The 21791-nt window shown below is 36.3% G+C and overlaps 2 protein-coding genes across 3 annotated transcripts in view; one reads left to right on the forward strand and one right to left on the reverse strand.

The window, feature by feature from the left end:
* LOC125866664 (glycine-rich RNA-binding protein 4, mitochondrial-like) overlaps positions 1-21791 on the reverse strand; it is a 469856-nt gene that overhangs the window by 390790 nt on the left and 57275 nt on the right. The window lies entirely within an intron of this gene.
* On the forward strand, positions 18503-20361 carry LOC125866637 (uncharacterized). The gene is made up of 4 exons (XM_049546934.1): positions 18503-18895; positions 18975-19062; positions 19149-19988; positions 20314-20361. Exons 1-3 carry the CDS (start codon positions 18504-18506, stop codon positions 19971-19973), a joined length of 1305 nt encoding a protein of 434 aa, XP_049402891.1. The 5' UTR covers position 18503; the 3' UTR covers positions 19974-19988; positions 20314-20361.

Below are 21791 nucleotides of genomic sequence, written 5' to 3' on the forward strand. Positions count from 1 at the left end.
AATCACATAGCCATAATTGGCATCACAACCAACCTTTTCTCCCTCGCTCTTTGTAGCATAAGCCTTTCGAGTAGTAATATCCTAAAGACCATCGATAAGGAGTAGGAGAGAGACCTTAAACTCTATGGCTCGACTTAAAGAATGAAGAAGTGAAGTTTCCTAAACATCCAATAGCCTCTTATTCATAAATGTGGCTTGCTTCACATTTATGAACAAGAATCTACTAGACGTGGTTTGAGACAATCCTATAACCATTTTAAACCTTGTGCTCTAATTACCAAGTTTGTCACGACCCAGGGGTACACCCTAGATGTAACATGGCGTACTTGACCCCGAAGGGGTCTCATATAAGCCCTTAGCATATCATAACATAAGATAATAGAAAAGTACGAATTTTTTTTAAAAAATTTATCCATTCAATCGAAGTCTTTTCATAAAATGCAAGCGGAAGTCTTTACTACACTTTTGTCTCAAACCATCTAATACATCTTAGAATAAAAATCTTGGACATAGCCCATAAAATAGTCTTAACATGAAATAAAATACATAAAGGAAATGGTGGGTTTTATCCTCGAAGCTAGGAGGACTTACCAAAATCTTCAACTCCTTTGTTCCTTAGAAGCGTATCTCCAAGAATAAAACTCAAGTCTCCATACCCTACATTTGATGAGAATGTAGGCAAACTATGCGTTACTACAAAATGTACTAAATATATTAGCTAGAATAATCATAAGAGCATAAGATAAGAGTTCGTCAATATAAGACATAATCCAAAATCATACATAATACTTCATGAAACATCAATTATAAGCATAAGAGACAATATCATAATAATAAGCAAAGTCTCCAACATAAGCATCATATAAGCATTATTCAACTCCTAGTCATTGGTACCATAATAGGACTACTCTCAAGTAACCTCAAGGCATACTTGTACAATGCATGAATAACATCTCATAATACCATCCAAGCTAAGCACCCCTTTTTGGCCATCTTAATCATAGTCTATATGAATAGTCAAGATCTAGGCTTCCATATACTAAGAGCACTATACTCCTAAGTAACCTCAATGAACCCTTGTGTAATGCATGAAGGGCATCCCATAATACCATTCACACTAAGCATAATGTTGAAGTCACCATATGTATACCTACCATTAATTTGGTCTCATTCTAAGATTACTTCATATAGACAACGGAATTACCACCTTTAGTCAATCATATCTTGGAAGGAAACTATAGCAACAACCCAAGCTAAGTCCACACTATATATGAAAACACTTCATAAGTAGCTTCAAGTAATACTTGTGCAATGCATTAATGGCATCCTATACTACCACTCATACTAAGTACCACCTTAGGCTATCATACATGCTCACTAGTTGGGGACTAGTCCCTTTTTTCTATTTGTCATTAGTCATTTAAGTTACTTCTCTATCTAGTACAAGGCAAGTCACAACACATGAATGAATTCTATTTCCAATTCAAGGCTACCAAGGAGTAGCACCCTAATGTGCTAGATCAATCTATCATCTTGCTAACATAACTATATTATGCTAAACTAACTACCTTAGAAAATATACTATCATGCAAGTCCAAGCTATTTTAGGAAGGGTACAAGTGTTCAATCCTAGATATCATGAAATAGTCTTAGACCAACTAAGTCATGCAACCTTTACAAGCACACTAACATGCTAATGTAAGCTACCCGTACAAGCACACTAAGATGCTAATGTAGGCTACCCTTAGGAGAGTATGATTCCTCAATCCTAAGCTACCCATAGGAGAGTATGATTCCTCAATCCTAAGCTACCCTTGAAATACATCTTATAATTCTAAGTCAAGCCACCCTTAAGAGAGCATGGATCCTCAATCCTAAGCTACCCTTAGGTGAGTATATGTCCTCAATCCTAAGCTACCATGAAATTGTCTTGGCCAAACCAAGTCATGCTATCATGAAAGCATCCTAATAATGCTAGTTCAAGCAACCCTTAAGAGAGTATGAATCCTTAATCCTATGCTACCATAACTACCACTAACTCAAGCTTCCCTTGACGTGCACCTTACAATGCTAAGTCAAGCTACCCTAAGGGGAGTATGAATCCTCAATCCTAAGCTAACTTATCTTGGTCTTGTCTTACCAAGTCAAACTATACACGAAGGGATCATATATCACAACTTCAAGCTATTCTAGTCTAACAATGCTTTGATTCATTTTAGGTTATTAACCCTACCAACCTAGAATCATTCTATGTGAGAGAACCTTGTATCTCCTAGTATCTTTATGCCTAAGTGTGTAAGTGAGAATATGCTTTCAACAATACACAACAAGATCACATCATATTAGCTTTACTCTCAAAGCCCTAACATGCATGATTACAAGCCTTACTCTCAAAACTTTACTTCTTACAATGCTCATTCATACCTACAATTCAAGGTATTCTAATCACATTCTTCATTAGTAGGTGATTCTAGTCATAATTGGTCATATAGGTTCAATTTCAACTTTACTAGTTATGATCCATCATATATAATAAGGTCTAGTTCAATTAATGTCTATATGTTCCTAACCTTGAACAATTACGATATTAATTCTAGAAGATCACCTATGAATCCTCAATTTCACCTCTCACGGCGTAAACCCACATAATCTCAATTCTATCTATTAGACTAGGGTTAACCATGAAATTCACATAAATTCATCATAATATCATAATTCAATGCTAAATCAATCATAATTAGGTATTATCCACTCAATTAAAATTGTACCCCAACACTACCTACAGTGTAAGAAGAAACTCTAGCTAGAATCGGGTTTTGTCTTCACAATTGGGGGAAATCTAGGGGGTTCTATGGGTGGAAGAACCCATATATGAATAAGATAACATACATTGGATACAAAGCCTTACTAAGGTTGCAACAATGGGGGAAGTTGACCTTGCTTGACCCTTTCTACTTCTTCTTCTTCTTCTTCTTCTTCTTCTTGGGTTTTCTAGAGAGAATTTTTGAAATGAAGAACTTTGGGATCTTTTGGGGTTTTGGAATTAATGACTTAGTTGGGGTGGTTAATGACTTAAAATAGTTTATATAGGTATATAAAATCCATATAAAATGACGCCCACTTAAAACCAATTAAAATGAATTTCCTAATTTGGCCCTCATTAGGCAGCCATGGTGCCAGGCACCATGACAGGACCTCACGAGCCATGGTCCAGACCATGAGCCGTGGTCAAGAACACGAGTCGTGGTCCTTGGGCAGTGGCTTGGACAAAGTGTCTTGGCCTTCCTCATCCTAAGGCATCTTCATGAGCCTTCCTACGAACCGTGGTCAAGACCACTGGTCGTGAAGTGGCTGATGGAGGTGTGCCACTTTGAGGAAACCCTTAGGGAGCTATTTCCTTGTCTTCACGAACCAGACCACGAGCTGTGGTGGTGGTCGTGGACTTGAGGCAGTGTGCTCTAAGCTTGGGGCAGCCTTGGCCTTTGGCTTGGGCCTTGCCCCTTTTCCTTGGCACTTGCCTTTTAGCCTCGACTCTTGTAGCCCCCAACTAAACCCTAAATGGTCTACTAAGCTACGACCAATAATTTTACGATTCTAACCCTTGTTTCAAACATGAAACCTTTACGTAAAGTTCTAGTTTAGTCTACTAGTTTCCGGGGTATTACAGTATAGGACAGTTTTGACAGCGTGGGCGAGATGTTGTATCATCACGTAGCTCATGGTGATGGTTGTCGGTTAGAGAATCTCCTAAATAAGATTAAATAGTTTATTATTATATTTTTATACATTTTGAATTCTTGTCTACTATTTACAAAGCTTTATATATTGCATCTTATTATTATTGCTTTCATATTGAGTTAAGTATTCTTGAGTTGAGTTGAGACGAGGTGAGTATGTCTTCCTTTATATCAGTTCAAGCTTATAATTATGTTCCATTTTTTCCCTTACATGCTCGTACATTTAATTTACTAACGCCATTTGACCTGCATCGTTTCATGATGCAGATAAAGGTGTTCAGGGTCATCAACAAGACCTGCATCGTTTCATGATGCATTATGTATGTTTTTATATAAATTATTAATAATACTCATTCCATATTGATAGGGACTAAAGTTAAAATTTCGTTGAAATCTGGAATTTTTTTTATACTGAGACATTAAAATCGAATTGAAATTACATTTTCTGGAAAACAAAATATCTTACAAGTTACATTTGGTAATAAATATAACTAAATAATAATGTGTTTTCTACATAAATTTTTTTATAAATGAAATGATAGTGTTAAAGTTAAAATTACACTAAATAGGAATTGAGTCATTCTTTATTAAATAAATTTTGTCACGTGCAAAAGAATTAGACAAAATTTAATTTTAAAAGAATAAAAAATCTTAGCTACATTAAATAATGAAAAGTATCATTGTCACGACCCAATCCACTGGACCGTGCGGGCACCTATTCTAGCACCTAAGTAGGAGAACCCTCATATCCCAATGTTTTTTTTAAAAAATGAAAAATTGGGTAAACTGATGAAATAAGAAATTCATGTAATTTATAAATAAGAGTTTTTAAATACAATTCCAGTTAAGAATTGTAAAGTTATTAACACTCCCATGAATCTAGTCTAAACAAGTACAAGAGCTACTAAGATTACAAGGTAAAACAATATAATGAAGAGACACAACTTCCACCATGCGGAAGGAAAGATAGAAGCTGTTGGAGATGGTATTCGTCTTCACCTAAGAAACATCATTGATCCTGCAACCAGACTATGCCCAAAAAGGCATAGCAAGAGTAGTATCAGTACAACTACACGTACTTGTAGGCATCATCGATCAACTTGATGCCCACCGCATAATATAAGAAATAGACTGATAAGAAACATGCAAAATATTGTTTGCTCCTCCACCTTTATCTCCTTATACCTTACCATTCCTAATCACCTAAATAAATACTGAAAACCTTGTCTTTAACACCTTAACTGCTCCACTTCTTAATCATACTTAATCTTTTTATCCCTTAAAATAAATCCGAGAATAACTACTACCACCCCGGTCAACACCCACGACACGCCCTTACTCCTTCCTCATTACTACGTAACCCCCGACCCATTATCAACGGTCTCCATACTAATCCCTTTCTAGGGAAGAACCCCAACCATAACACTACCACTAAACATCACCTCAAATCCTCAATAATAATGCCCATGGCTATTGTTGACACCCAATTTTGAACCTCCACAATATAGATTAATCATCGGGCTTCTTTAATTTCAAACAATTTCAAATAATTAGTTTTAGGGAATTAAAAAAATATAAAATAAAATAAAAATATTTTCAAGTCATTTTAAATAGTTTATCACCTATTTATAATTTTTAAATAATATATGTGTTACGTATATAATTGGTTCATTTTTATAAATTTTCGAAAATGGTCTCAAAAATATTTTAGTTTCACTTAAATACTTTATTAAATTAATTTTGTCTAAATTAGTAGTTTATATTTTTAGTCATTAGTTCATTAGGTTAATTATTTTATTTCGTTAAAATTAAGAAGCTCGTTAATTAGTTATATTTATTCATTTCATTTAAGTTCTAGCCGAATTAACTAATTACCTCAATTTGGTCGAAATTGCAATTAATGTGGCTATGTGCTTAAGTCAATAATTGACCAACACCTTGGCCCATTTTTCCNAACCCCAACCATAACACTACCACTAAACATCACCTCAAATCCTCAATAATAATGCCCCTGGTCATTGTTGACACCCAATTTTGGACCTCCACAATATAGATTAATCATCGGGCTTCTTTAATTTCAAACGATTTCAAATAATTAGTTTTAGGGAATTAAAAAAATATAAAATAAATATAAAATAAAATAAAAATATTTTCAAGTCATTTTAAATAGTTTATCACATATTTATAATTTTTAAATAATATATGTGTTACGTATATAATTGGTACATTTTTATAAATATTCAAAAATGGTCTCAAAAAGATTTTAGTTTCACTTAAATACTTTATTAAATTAATTTTGTCTAAATTACTAGTTTATATTTTTAGTCATTAGTTCATTAGGTTAATTATTTTATTTCATTAAAATTAAGAAGCTCGTTAATTAGTTATATTTATTCATTTCATTTAAGCTCTAGCCGAATTAACTAATTACCTCAATTTGGTCGAAATTGCAATTAATGTGGCTATGTGCTTAAGTCAATAATTGACCAACACCTTGGCCCATTTTTCCAATTCCCATTCACCTTTTTCAGCCCATTACTCAATTACCAAGCCTAATTCGTTCAAACTCCAATTCAAACCATCAACAATCCATTCCATTTTCCCTAGAAATCCTAGCCCACCAAAACAAAAGAAAACCCATCAGAATACATATGCAACATGACAACAGCAGTACCAGCCGACCCCTCATCCCCCTTTTCTTCCAATTCCAACGCGTCAATACACACAACGATTTCGTCAAAATACACGAAAAAGCAGTGACAGAGGGGCAGTGCTGCGAAATTTTGACTTCTTCTCCAACATCCCTCTTAATCCATACATTAGCAGCAGCACGCGTTTCTCGCCCTTTCCTCTTTTTGAATGGGGCAAAAATCAAAGGAAAGGGCGTTTGTCCGAATTGGTGAAAGATTTTGGGAAGTTTTGAATTCAAAAAAAATGGGCTTTGAATTCGGATTTTTGTCCGTTTTCTCCCTCCATATTTTACCCTAATTTTCCCCTATATGTACTCTCTTTCTTCTTCGTAGAGAGGGGATTTTTATTTTGGAGTTGAAAATTTTCTTGCAAAGGTAGAGAAAAAATATTGGAGAAGGGAGGAGATTATTTTTTGGTTTGGAAAAAAGAGAATCAAAAGAGCGTTGTTTGTTTTAGTGAACAAAAAATTTGTATTTTTCTTCTTATCGTTTCTTTCTGGTTGCTGGAAATTATGCTGGAATCCTTGGAGTTCTCCAGAGTCGTTGGTGAAGTCTCGCTATCTTCTGCTCATTGTTGTCTCAGTTTAGCTACCCGAAAAAAGGTAACATTTTTCGCTATAATCTTCTTTCGCTTTTCTTCTATCTCAGACATGTCTTGCTATCGTATTGTTGCGTTATTGTTATTTGTGGTTGAAAATGGTTAGCTTTCGTGTTGTATATTTTGTTCTTAGATGATGTGATTTCAAGGTTGACTCAAATTTCTGTTGCAATGTCTTCGCATTTCCTTTTGTGTTTTTTTTATATTATCTCCAAGTATCGATGGTTTTCATTCAACTTCGCTATTGTCGCTATCGTTTTCCTTGCAAAAATGAGATCTGAATCTTAAACTAGTCAATGTGGAAGATGTTCGTTGCCCTATCTAATGTTGATTAACGTAGTAGTTTGTTTTCCCATGACCGCCTTACTGTGCGATATGTCCTGTTCCAAGTTAAATCTTGGTTCTCTCACTTTATTTTTATTTTTATTTTTGAAAAATTGATGGTTATTTGTTGTTACCCAGCTTTATTGTTTATCCTTAAGTTATTTAAGACTATATTTGCATCTTTATTGCCTCTCGTTCCGCATTAATTTCACCCACATGTTTTTGAATCAGTTTACTTTTGTTTGCATCTGGCTTAATTTTTGAGTATCAATCTCTCGTGGTTTGTTATTACCGATATTGTTGTCCACGTGAGCGCAAAAATTTCAGCTAGTCAATACGGAAGCTATATGTCTTATTACCTATCTTTGATCGATGCAGATGCTTGCTTTCCTCCCTCATTTTCGAATCCCATGCTATTACTGGTTATTTAGCTCTGTACTCTTCTATGCTAGATGTCGTTGCCATATAATTCTTCCTAAATATATGACATTTTTCTGCCTCATGATTGTTTTATCTTGCTTTTCAGTTTATTTTGTCAAGCACATTTGTTTAAGTTGCAACTTACAATTGGTCTTTCTTTAGGAAAGTTTAAGAAGCATGATGTCTTTTTTTGTCTTTTCTTTATTGGATTACTTATAACCCTTCTTGTCAGACCCCCTTAATGCTATATAATCTATCCCATTTCAAAATTTGCATGATTAGTTTGGTCGTTAGTGCATACTACATGTTGGTTAAAATCGTATTTCTGTGAGTGATATCTCCATTGCTTAAAGTGTTTGGTTCTTATTGCAATTAAGCACTAATTAAAAATCAGTTCATCCTCCTTATGATGTCTAGTCCCTAATACAGTAGCATAGGTAATGACATTACTACTTCTGATATTGATATGTGAACCATTATTTATGTATTTTATTTGTTTTGTTGTATGTAAATCTGTCTGAGTTCCCCGTGAACTCTTATTTTTCTTCCCCCGCATTTCGAGAGGGAGCCGTAAAGGCTCAAACCCTTTTATGTTGAGTCAACCGGGTCGACAAAAATGGTGTACAGGTTAAAAGTGGTAAACTGATATCGAAGAAAAAAATTTCATGTCTTGGAAAGTCGAAAATCGGCTAAAACGCAGCTGGCAAAAGGAGTCAAATCCCCCAAAATACAATTCCAGCAGGTTTAGGTGAAAAAATGGGTCCAATGGCCCAGCAAAGTGATTGACAATGAATTTAAAATGGGTCAAGCCTCATTTATGACAAATTTCAGATTTAGGACAGGAGTTGGGCCAAAAATACATCAGATCGGAATTTGGGCAAAAGCCTAAATTCAATATATTCCTCTTTATTTATTTATTTATTTGTTGATTGACTAACATTTTATTTAGTTTTATGGTTTAATTTAATTAAAATTCCCAAAGATAGCCATTTCATTTTACATATATATTCAAATCAAAATATTTATATTTTTACACTTAACTTTATTTTATTATTATTGGTCTTGCAACTTGAACTATTTCCCTTTAGAAAATTTCCCTTTAGTTCATTTCCCCTTAAGATAATTAACATGATAATAATAATAATAATAAATAAATAAATAAATAAATAATAATAATAAATAAAATTATAAGTTTGCTTACTTAGCTATTGTCTTTCTCAAAATTAGTCAAGTCATTTTAGTCAAATCGCCAGTCAACCGCAAGTTAGCGGACATTCTGAGGGCCTAACACCTTCTCGGAATGTACATTTGAACTCGAACCCTTTTGTTTTCAATAGATTTTATTTGTTTAAGCAATTTTTTCTTGATTTTTACTAAAAAAATTAAGTGACGACTATGATCTTTTGGAAATTCGTTTTCTCTTAAATCATAAGTTTGATCGATTTTTTTCCGAAAACTTAGTCATTTTTATTTCATATATCTTTTCAAGTAAAATAGAAATGGTTACTCTGTTGGGGAGTTAATTAAGTTCTAACCATAAGATTTGACTTATTCGACTAACTGTGATTAATTGCTAAATTGTTTATCTGTGCTTAATGTGTTTAAACTGCTATAACTGTCATTGCATTTCATGGCATCTTCCTATTATATTTATAGTATATTAAGGACGGTTTCTGCATAATCGCAGCCGAATTTTTTATACTCAACCCCTTTTCGGAAGGATCGGTGATTTATTGGTACGTCATGCGTCCAATGGTTGTCATGAATTCCAGCCTAAGTTGTCCACTTGGGTTTTTGGTTTTTCAAAATCTACTCTTAGTCAGAAACCAAATCCCAATTTTTAGCGCATTTTGAAATAGGTTGACCCAACACCCAAGGCGTGTTGGGCCCATTAGAAGCCCACATTGTGTCTATTTGGCCATTTGCCAATAAAAAGACAATCATGCTTATGTGTTTAATTGAAGGGTGTATATGTCGATTTAAACAAATCAATTATCTATGGGGTTAGGGGTAACTTACCTTGTCTGTTTTTCTTGTAGGATGAATCCGATGTGTGAGCGTTGAGGACCCGAATGGTGACCATACCCCATCGTTACCTCCAAGTTTGGTGGAAGTTCATTGATGCAGAAGACAAGAAGAAAGTTCAAAGACACATAGGCCATCTCCAGTCATTAATGGAAATTGTGTCTTATCCCGACTTGATTGGAACGATGGTGAAATTTTGGGACAACAACAACATGGTATTTCGGTTCGGGGAAGTAGAGTTGACTCCGACTATCGATAAAGTTCTTGCTAGTTACAAGAGTGTTGGCATGTGCAACAAAAGGAAACGCCAACTCGATATTGATCTTCTCTTTTCAAAGGTATGGGATTTTGCCGAAATCAAAGAAAAATTGTCACTCGTCAAAGTTGAATGGATGGACAGGCTTTCCGGGTCAAATATTCCACTTCAAAAGTTGTATTATCGATTTGGACGCGTAAAAGCTTACGAGAAGTTCAAAGAAGAGTTTATTTCGAAAGAAAAATGGAAGGAAATACGCCTCCTCACTTTTGAGATATGCCTACTTAGGACAATGGTGTTTCCCTAAGGACCAAACTACACCATTTATCCAAGTGTAGTAATGGTCACTCATGCTATTTGTTATGGAGTAGGCTACGGGTCTGTAAGAAAGTACTACAATTTGGCTCCTATGATCCTTACTGACATTTACAGGGCATTAGATAGATGCAAAAGTGGCACACGTTTCTTTCAAGGGTGCAACCTAATACTTCAATAGTGGATAATGAGACACTTGATCAAAGCTCGTGATCCAACAGAACCAGATCCCTTAGAAAGACCGAACAAACTCAAAAGTCATGATTGGTGGGTGCAACGTAATCATTTCAACATGATTGGAGGCCAAGAGTTTTGGTACCCAAGACTTCAGGGTTTGAGAGATGAAAATGTTCAGTGGTCGATCCCATGCTTGGTAGTAACAAGACAAATTGTGATCTGAAATGGAAAGGCCCCTTACTTGATATTTGTTGGGTTGAGAGGAACTCGACCATATGCTTCTTCTCGCGTACTTAGACAACTAGAAGGGAAACAAGAGCTCCCTCAAATCGAAGACATGACAAGATTTGTGACAGATCATGAAAATGGCAAAAACGTTTTTACTAAAAAGATGCTTCAACTATGGAAAACTCGAAGGGTATTGGGTGAGGCGGTGCCAAATAGGTTTCGTCCTGAATGTTCTAAAGATTACAAGGAATGGTTAAAGAAGAGTCTCGCCGGAACAATCGAACCCAGTCCAAACGTTCCCCATATTATTGCAGATGTTGGAGCCAAACATCAAATTCAACTTCATCAACCCCAAGAGAAGTTTGATAGGAATGAGTGGAACATCAATGTTGGCATTCAGAAGACGCCAAAGTCATAGCGCAGTTAAAGAAAGAACTACAAAGAGCCAGGCAATGAATGTCAGAATTGGATGATATCATGGAAAAGCAGATCCAGTCGGTAGAGAGGTTCAGACATCAGGAAGGGGCTCGGTTGGCAAAAGATCACCTATGGGAGAATATATATGTTATGTGGGAAGAAGTCAGCATCGCCAAGAGGACCAGACTTGGTTAAGGATCAAGATGAGCTTGAAGCTTGCTATCATCCCCTGTGTGGGATTGCTTTATTTGTACTTTATTTTGTAATTTACTTTCCGAACTCATTTCCCTAATTTTATGTTTGTCAAACATTTTTGAATGCGATTAATGAAATATTTTGGGGATAATGAATTTGCTTAAAAAGACATAGACATCCTTCAATTCGCTAGGCCTACCCTTGGCACAAAAGGGTCACATGCATGTTTAAGACGCAATATTTGTTTGTTTACTTGGGTGCTTTAACTATCTATGTGATACGTTGCTTTGAATGATGGACATTTTTAGCCCACTCATTTTCAAAAATTTCTGAAAATCTCCACAATCTCAAATACAAGTCACTACCAAAATGTTTGACCAAAATTCCACGATTCTTGAGTTTCTCACCCATAAATATAATCCCACTACCAAATCCTAAAATATTACTCTATCATCTCAGGAAAGGAAAAATTGCTGCTAAGATGGAAAAAGGTAAGAGTATCGACATAAAGCTAACTGAGGAGGATTTAAGGATGAAACTGCGCCGATTCAGACAGGAGATCCAAGAAACCAGAGAAAGGAGGATAAAAGTGGAATTTCCACCACGGTTGCACGAGCAGCAAATGCGGCACTAGACGCGGAGTTGGCAGCTAAGATGACAAAACATGTTGCTATAAATGAAGAGACAGCTGTTGTGCGGAAGAAACATGATGCCTTCAAAGATATAACCATGACGCTACGAAAGCCACGTGGAAAATACTCTTTCTTCAGTAAAGAAGCCAATAGTGATCCGGAAGACACTCATCCTGGAGCTACCGAAGAAGATACCGATGAAGAAATTATCTATATGCCTCCCTTCCTGGGACATTTGAAAGGATGAGACAAAAGATCACTCTCCCAGCTTATGAGCGAACACATAGCGTGGGGGTAAGAGTCGTGCCGTGTGCTCTCATTTACGAGCACCTTAGGGCTTCACGCATGCTAAAGCCTCTCAAAGGAACCACTTTTGGGTTTGGGTACGAAAGCTCTCAAAAGACGTATGCCTACCACCCGAACCAAAGAGGACACACTATAGAAGAATATGAGGAGCTTAAGGCAACAATCTGCAACCTGATCTGTGTTGATAAGCTGGTTGAACACCCTTATTTTACAAGATCAAAAGGCCCTACAGATTCCTTCCCCAGTCAAAGTTCTCGGAAAGGCAAGTCAACAATGGGCGATAACGTTGAGGATACCGGCTTAACAAATGTTATTGTGGCGCAGCCCGTCATTGCTGATCAAAACACGTTAATCATGCAGTTGATGCAACAGATCGCTGAGATGCAGGTCAAAATGCAGAGAAGGTAATATTTGTCTAATCTAGCTTTTGCTTTCAATGCTCTAGCAGATGGAAGGCTTCCACTTCACTTTCCTCCTTCAATTGCGGAACATGCTCAAAACCCACCCTCCAGTCCTGTTCATAGCACCTCAATCATCGACCTAACCGCCCAAAATCCCTATTACGCCTCCGCCTCTTATCAAACACCAAAAATGCCAACCTCCAAGTGCCACTTCCTCCCCAAAATGCCAACATCCAAAGTGGTCCACCCCCTCAAAACCAAAACGTTAACAACCCGCAAACTTCCTTCCGTCACCAAAATCAACATACCAACCCCCAGACTTTCCCGCAAAACTACCAAGCCACTCAAAATGCCCAAAGTCCTTCCATTGCTCCACCCCTACCTCAGAAAGCCACTTTCCGAATCCCAATTCCCAATAAGCATGATGTCAATGGTTCTGAGCTCGACCACTATGAGGAGCGAGAGAGAGAGTGGAGGTCAAAGGAAGTGGCCGCCAAGCTTGATATGAAGGAAGAGATCCGAAAAGCCATGAAAGAGTTGCAATGTATTCCTGAAGTCGCCGGTTTAAGTTATGATGATCTATGCATTCATTCGAATTTGGACCTCCCGGAAGGGTTCTAGGTGCCAAAGTTTGATGTTTTCGGAGGAATGGGGAACCCCATAGCGCACTTGAGGGCCTACTGTGACCAACTCGTGGGAGTTGGGAGAGATGAAGCTTTACTGATGCGGCTTTTTAGCCAAAGTCTGAGTGGAGAGGCTCTGGAATGGTTTACATCGCATGAAATAAAACAGTGGCCTAGCTGGAATGTCTGGCCAAGGACTTCATTGAACGATTCGCCTACAATGTAGAGATCGTTCCTAATTGTTATTCCTTGAAAAAAATGAAGCAGAAATCAAATAAGAGTTACAGAGAATTTGCAAACAGATGGAGAAAGGAGGCAGCTAGAGCTCGTCCTCCTATGTTTGAGAAGTAAATTGTCGAAGTGTTTGTGCGGGTTCAAGAGCCTAAATATTATAATAGAATTATGTTGCTCGTTAGAGCAAAGCTTGCTGAGATAGTCAAAGTAGGTGAAACTATCGAAGATGGATTGAGAATCAGGAAGATTGCCCATGTTGCTGCCTCGCCTAGATCCTCGGGTTTGTTAAAGAAGAAAAGAGAAGATGTGTCTTCTATCTCTTATGAGGGGAAGAAGACCCCAAGGAAATCCTCATCATACCAAGGTCGTCCTGGACCTTCACAGAGTTCGTACCTGGCTTGTTATGCACATGATGATTAACAAAATACCCCTCTCCCCAGTTACCAAAGTACCCCTCCTTCCAGTTATCAAAATACTCTCCCTCCTATCTACCAAACTCCCCTTCCAGTTTACCAAACTTCACCTCATCATTATCGAAACGTCACCCCTAACTGTTCCAATGTTCAGACAAATTACCAAATGCCTCCCCCAATGTACCAAACTCCAGCGTCTCTTTACCAAAATACCCCCTCGAACTACCAAGCTCTACAACCAAATTACCAAACCAATTCATACCCAAGATATCAAACCCCCCGTCCAAACGCTCCAAATTATCGCCAAATGCCTCCTCCTCAACAAGGCAATTACGATCCCCCTTGTCCTAGATTTGAGAAGAAGCCTGCTAGAAATTTCACTCCACTCATTGAAAGTCGAACAAAGCTGTTCGAGCAATTAACTGCGACAGGATATATTTATCCAGTGGGGCCCAAGCCGATTGACACTAGCTCAGAGTTTTAAAGACCTGACCAGAGGTGCGCATATCACTCCAATGATGATGAAAATGAAGAGCATGACAATGATGATGAAATTCAGACTATGTCAGAAGAGGTTAGTGGAAGATCGTTTGCCAATTTTTCGGATGAGACAAAAACTGATAATAATGTGTGCGGTAATATGAGTGAGAAGGAAGCTAAAAATTTTGACAAATTACTGGAAGAAGTTGAACGTGAATTATATCCAGGATGTAAGAAATTCTCAAAGCTTTCATTTCTTGTGAAATTGCTACATTTGAAAGTGTACAATCAATGGAGTAATAAATCATTTGATATGTTGCTAGAGTTATTAAAAGATGCATTTCCTACTGGTGAGACACTTCCTAATTCATATTATGATGCTAAAAACATGTTGCAAGGTTTGGGATTAGGATACATTTCGATTCATGCTTGCAAAAATGATTGTATGTTGTACTGGGCTGAACACAAAGATAGACAAGAGTGTCCACATTGTGCTACTTCAAAGTGGAAAATTGATAATGGAAAGGACAAAAAGATTCCTCATAAAGTCTTGCGATATTTTCCGTTAAAGCCGAGACTTCAGAGGTTATTTATGTCTAGTAAAACAAGTGTGGACATGAGGTGGCATAAAGAAAAACATCTTGATGAGGCAAACGTGTTAAGGCATCCAGCAAATTCTGAAGCATGGAAAGAGTTTGATAAGAATTATCAGTGGTTTGCACAAGAACCTCGTAATATTAGACTTGGTCTTGCAACTGATGGTTTTAACCCATTTGGTAACATGAGCACATCGTATAGTATGTGGCCTGTCATTCTCGCTCCTTATAATCTTCCTCCTTGGAAATGTATGAAGGACCCCTTTATGATAATGTCATTGCTTATTCCTGGTCCTCAAGCACCAGGAAAAGATATTGATGTTTATTTGCGTCCTTTGATTGATGAGTTGAAAAAGTTATGGAATGATGGTGTAAAGACATTTGATGCATCAACTGGGAAGTGCTTCAAGATGCATGCCGCTATTTTATGGACCATAAATGACTTTCCAGCTTATGGTAAGTTCTTAAATTACTTACTTTTTTTCTAGTAGTCAAATAATTTACATTATTTATGTATTAGACTATTATATAATATTGTAAGAGCTCCCAAGAGTTTACCTTAGGGGTCATTGAAGTGGGTCACCATGAGGTCTTAGTTTCAAATTCTAACAGAAATAAAAACACTAGGTGATGTCTTCTCATTTGTTCTAGCCTTGATGGACAACATCCAATTCCACTTGTGCTTGCTCAATCTTCATTGTGACACCAAGGAATTGCAATTTTGTTTACTTTCCGACTCTCTTGTACAATATCCATAAAGAATATATATTCATCCTGGACATTGAAAAATTTCAAAGAAAATTCACTTTTCCAATTTTTACTTTGTATTATTAACACTTAACACCATTGGAGAATGATCTGAGATATGTGACACATCATAGTAAAAATTGATATGACTCCATTGCATCATCCATTCAAAGTTCCCGAAGTGATTATTTAGTCTATAACAAATTATGTTAGCACCATGTTGTTTGTTAGACCAGAAATACTATATACCTTTCCAGGGAGTTCACTGAGCATAAGCTACACTTTGTTTGTGGGAATAATATACATCTTTCCAGGGAAGTTCACTGAGTATAAGCNCATAGTGAACAAAGAGGTGTTTCCTTGAGGCTTCTGTGCCTGTTGAAATGGCTGTCAACTCTGATTGCTGTAATGACATAGGAGATTTTTTGAATGTAGCTAATTTCTGAAGGTTGCATCCTTCCTTGATAGTGTATTTAGGATTCTGAATCCCGGAAGCCTGCAATTTCTTTTCTGAATAAACAATGGGCACAACACTTCATTTAGTTGCAGTTCGAATTGATTCTTGATGAAATTTTGAGAGTGATCCTTAGTTTTCCATTTAGTAACTGTTGCAGCGAGATCACCGATAGCATTAGTTTCCTGACATGAGGTGCTCACGATTCAATTTTCAATGATCTTTTCTTGATGTTATTGTCTCCGTTGTTGATTATGCAATTTTTTTCTTATTGGATGTTATGTTTTATATAATGTTTCCTCTTCTCTTACTTGGTTTGGATGTACTTGAGCCGAGGGTCCACCGGAAACAGCCTCTCTACCTCCACGAGGTAGTGGTAAGGTCTGCGTACACTTTACCCTTCCCAGACTCCACTTTGTGGGATTTCACTGGGTATGTTGTTGTTGTTGTTGTAAATAATTTACATTATTTATGTATTAGACTATTATATATAATATTGTAAGAGCTCCCAAGAGTTTACCTTAGGGGTCATTGAAGTGGGTCACCATGAAGTCTTAGTTTCAAATTATAACAGAAATAAAAACACTAGGTGATGTCTTCTCATTTGTTCTAGCCTTGATGGACAACATCCAATTCCAGTTGTGCTTGCTCAATCTTCATTGTGACACCAAGGAATTGCAATTTTGTTTACTTTCCAGCTCTCTTGTACAATATCCATAAAGAATATATATTCGTCCTGGACATTGAAAATTTTCAAAGAAACTTCACTTTTCCAATTTTTACTTTGTATTATTAACACTTAACACCATTGGAGAATGATCTGAGATATGTGACACATCATAGTTAAAATTGATATGACTCCATTGCATCATCCATTCAAAGTTCCCAAAGTGATTATTTAGTCTATAACAAATTATGTTAGCACTATGTTGTTTGTTAGACCAGAAATAATATATACCTTTCCAGGGAGTTCACTGAGCATAAGCTACACTTTGTTTGTGGGAATAATATACATCTTTCCAGGGAAGTTCACGAGTATAAGCTCCACTGAGGGTGTTGCTCATGGTGAAGCACCTCCTATCTAATGTTTCATTGAGGGTGATACCTCTTTTGGGAACCTCTTGTCTAACACTCAATGGAGGGGATTGCTCCACATTGAGCACCTCTTGCCTAATATCAGATTGAGGGCTCTACTTCTGTAGATGTTACTTCAAAGTGATTGCTTTTCAAGACACAATTTTGATATTTAATACATCTGATATTGTAGAGAATCTTGTTATTTTGCATGTTCTATGTAATAGTATAAGTTATAAACTACTACTGACCATATATGATTTTTTTCCTATGAATTAGGTAATTTATCTGGATGGAGCACAAAGGGATACATGGCATGTCCTACTTGCAATAAAGATGCATCTTCACAAAAGGTAAGAAGTAAAATTTGTTACATGGGTCACCGTCGGCATCTTGAACCTAGTCACTCATGGAGAAGAAGCAAGAAATTTGATGGTAAGAAAGAAAATAGATCAAAACCAAAAGAGCTCTCAGGAGATGATGTCTTACATCAATTAGATTTATTAAGTACTTATAGAGTAGGAAAACACTCAAATAATAAGAAAAAGAAACGTCGTCCTGAAGAGTTGAATTGGGTTAGGAGAAGTATTTTATTTGAGTTACCTTACTGGAAGAGCTTGAAGTTGCGGCATAATTTAGATGTCATGCACATAGAAAAAAATATTTGTGAGAGTATTTTGGGGACATTATTAAATATTGATGGGAAAACTAAGGATACACATAAAGCAAGACAAGATCTAAAGGATATGAATATAAGAAAAGAACTATGGTTGCAACATGATGGTTCCACTTATACAATGCCAGCTGCTTGTTATGTTATGTCAAAAAAAGAGAAAACGGAGTTTTGGAAATTTTTAAAATCTGTTAAATTTCTTGATGGTTATGCTTCAAATATCTCAGGGTGTGTAAGTGTTGATGATGGTAAGATAACTAGACTCAAAAGCCATGACTATCATGTTTTGTTACAGCGGGTGTTGCCTATTGCTCTTCGTGGATTTCTAAATAAAGATGTCTCTTTAGCATTAATTGAGTTAGGTCATTTCTTCCAACGATTATGTTGTAAGACATTGAGAAAAGATGACTTAGAACAACTTGAAAGGGATATAATTATTATATTATGTAAGCTTGAGATGATCTTTCCGCCAGCTTTTTTTTGATGTTATGGTACATTTGGCTGTGCATTTACCTCGAGAGGCTATGTATGGGGGACCAGTACAATATCATTGGATGTACAAAATTAAGAGGTTCTTGTGCAAGCTTAAGCGTTACGTACGAAACAAGGCACGTCCAAAAGGTTCTATTGCAGAAGGCTATATTATTGATGAATGTTTGACATTTTGTTCTATGTATCTTACTGATATTGAGACTAGATTTAATCGTGAACATCGAAATGATGATGGATCTTGCAGCAAAGATGAACATGTTCTAGACATATTTTCAAATAATTCTAGACCATTTAGAGATGGAATATATGATGTCATACCAAAGAAAGATTTTGATATGGCTCGATGGTATGTGTTTAATAATTGCGAAGAAGCAGAACCTTTTCTTCAGTAAGTACTTTTTCTATTTATCTGGGTTGATATTTTTATATTTTAAATTATTTTTAATTAATTAATTTATTACATGTAGAGAGCATAGAGAAGAGTTATTGAAACAAGCTATTGTGAATATCAATGATAAACACCGAGAACAATTTCCTTTATGGTTCAAAAGAAAAGTAAGTGATTTAAAGATAAATATTCATGTTATTCTGTTTAAATTATTACTTATTTCTTTATTAATTGACCACAATTTTTATTGTAGATTATGCTATTATATAATAAGGAAAAGTCAATGCCTATCCAAAAATTATATCCTTTGGCAATGGGACCTGATGTGCGTGGAAGAACACATACTGGTTGTATTGTAAATGGTGTCAGGTATCATGTTCAACGATGCGATGAATTACGTAAAAGTCAAAACTGTGGTATAGTAGTTGCAGGCTACCATGAAAATGAGGTGATTGACTTTTATGGTATTATAGTTGACATCCTTGAGTTAGAGTATGTTGAGGAAAATCGAGTTCTCCTATTTAAATGCAAGTGGTTTGATCTTCGCAAGAAAACAGGGATGCGAAAAGATAATAATTTTACGAGTATTTGTGTTAAAAGGTTTTGGTATGAACAAGACTCTTTTGTACTAGCTACTCAAGCAAAACAAGTTTTCTATATAGATGACCCAAAATTGGGGGAAAATTGGCGAATTGTGCTCAAATTTCAAGATAGACACTTATATGATGTGCCAGAGAAGGAAAATTCAAAGGCAGAAAGTGATGAGTTGCATATTGCAAATGATGAAGTGTATCAAGATATTTCACTTGAAAATAATTCAATTGTCAATGATTCGGTGGAAATACTGTGTCAACTACATAGAGATGATATTGATTCGGTTACCTTGGATGCAAATGTAATTGAATTGGAGGCTCAAACACAACATGCAGTTGAAATTGATTACAGTGACGATGATTGTAACCAAGAGGATGACACTATAATAGAGTACATTAGTGATCATGAGGAGAATGAAGGTAATAATAGTACCAATGATGATGAAGTTGATAGCACATTTGATGGTGACGACATTGGCTTTTGATGTAACCTCATAAGAGTAAGGCCAATTACTTATTAATAGACCTTCTAAATTATGCATTTTTTCTTTGACTACTATCAAAGTAACGGTCTTATCACTACAAAAAAATTTGTTTTATTGAAAATTATTTATCGTACTTAAGGTCATAGGCGATTAAAGTCGAGTAGCTTACCAATAACTTAAATTTCATTATTTTATCTTTTTCTATGTTTTTTTGTCATTCCCTACTATTCTTTTATGTATTCAAGAAAAATTATTTTTCCCCGAAATTAGTTTTTTACTTTAGAGAGGGCCCCTCCTTTCTACCTTTCTAACAGCTTCAGGTTGTTCTCTTTCTGTGTAGGGGTCCATATCTTTGGACTGATTGCAAACAATGCACACGAAATTGCAGGTTTGCCTCACTTTTTGTTGCTACTTATCTCTAATTTAGTGAATTAGTTAACTATTCTAACAGATGAACATGACATTTTTTTTTTGCCTCGTGGTTGTAAGCTTTTTTTTATGAATCCAAAAACTTGATGTTGCTACAGCCACTCTTTAATGCTTTTAAGGCCACCAAAATAAGCAAAATAGTGCTGAAGCATTATAGTATTTTCAGTCTTACCAGCAGTACATGTCCACCACCTAAGATAGAATTAATGTTATCCTTATCAAACATTGTCTGGTTAGCAAAATCAACAATAGAAACTAAACCTAACATAATCAATTCAACATGTATTTTTTTAGGTAACTAATTTTTTCATAATCACCCGAAACAGAATTACAAATCAAGCTAGCTACCACAACCAGCTTAGTCTAATTTATAGCACCATCCTAACCAACTGCTATCTACCAGACTCCTCATCAATCTCTACAGAAAACTAAGACTTTACAAGCCATGATTGTACTACATCCTTTGCCCCCAATGGTGCTCTAATATTACAAGCAATTCTCTTCACAATTTTTTTGAAGCAGTTGCCACTGGATCAGAGTCAACTTCCTAGCTGTACCGACGTCGCATTTTCATCTCGAGTCCATTAAGATTCCTCCAATACCAACTACAATCAAGAGGTGGTGTATGTTCCCAAATGCTCCCCTGCTTTATATACAATTCATGCACCTATTCACCCATAATATGTGTTTTTTCCCAGATAATTGTCGTAATAGTTTTCCAGCATAAGCCTCATTCCATTTCCTACTTCCTTTAATGTTAAGCCCTCCATATTTCTTGAGAGTAAATAACCTTTCCCAGGACACTATGGACTAATCCCAAGTAATTTCATTTTGTTGTGTGGTCGAAAGACACGTAAGCAAGCATCAGAATTGAAGGTGTGAGTGAGCCCTACTTGAAGCTTTGACCTTCTTCAATGGAGTCTTGAGTTGAGAGAGTTTATGATTTGATTTAGTGTGTTGAGTTAGAATGACTTAGGTTAATGGGGTTGGGGTCTTATTGTTGGGTTTAGTTAGGTAATTAACTCACTAACAAACCCCCTTAACCCCTAGTTAAATAACTAACTCGAAAGTCAACTCCCAACTAATAACTAAAAATCTGAAAACTGGCAGCATCTATGTTGGCCATCCACGGACCGTCAATTGATTAATGGTCCGTGGTTTGGTCTCGTGGTTTGTATCTGGGAGTGTAAATGTTGCAGGTCTCTAAAAAAACTAAGTATGGACTGGCGTTCATGATTGATGGGGCGTCAATTCATTGATGGGGCGTCAATGGCCATCCGTAGGCCACCTCCAAAAAGCTGTTTTCTTGCAACTGTTTGGGGGACTGTTTTGGGGGTCTAGTTTCCAAACGATTCCATGGTTTAGTTTAGGGTCTTTTTAGCTTAAAAG

Source organism: Solanum stenotomum, chromosome 6 (assembly GCF_019186545.1).
Source record: "Solanum stenotomum isolate F172 chromosome 6, ASM1918654v1, whole genome shotgun sequence".
Lineage (NCBI taxonomy): Eukaryota > Viridiplantae > Streptophyta > Magnoliopsida > Solanales > Solanaceae > Solanum > Solanum stenotomum.

Bases quoted from the DNA above. Each gene is read 5' to 3' on its own strand.
- LOC125866637 (XM_049546934.1), top strand. From the start codon at position 18,504: ATGGTACATTTGGCTGTGCATTTACCTCGAGAGGCTATGTATGGGGGA. The intron at 18,896-18,974 runs GTAAGTACTTTT...TATTACATGTAG, and splicing joins GAAGCAGAACCTTTTCTTCA to AGAGCATAGAGAAGAGTTAT. The intron at 19,063-19,148 runs GTAAGTGATTTA...TTTTTATTGTAG, and splicing joins CTTTATGGTTCAAAAGAAAA to ATTATGCTATTATATAATAA.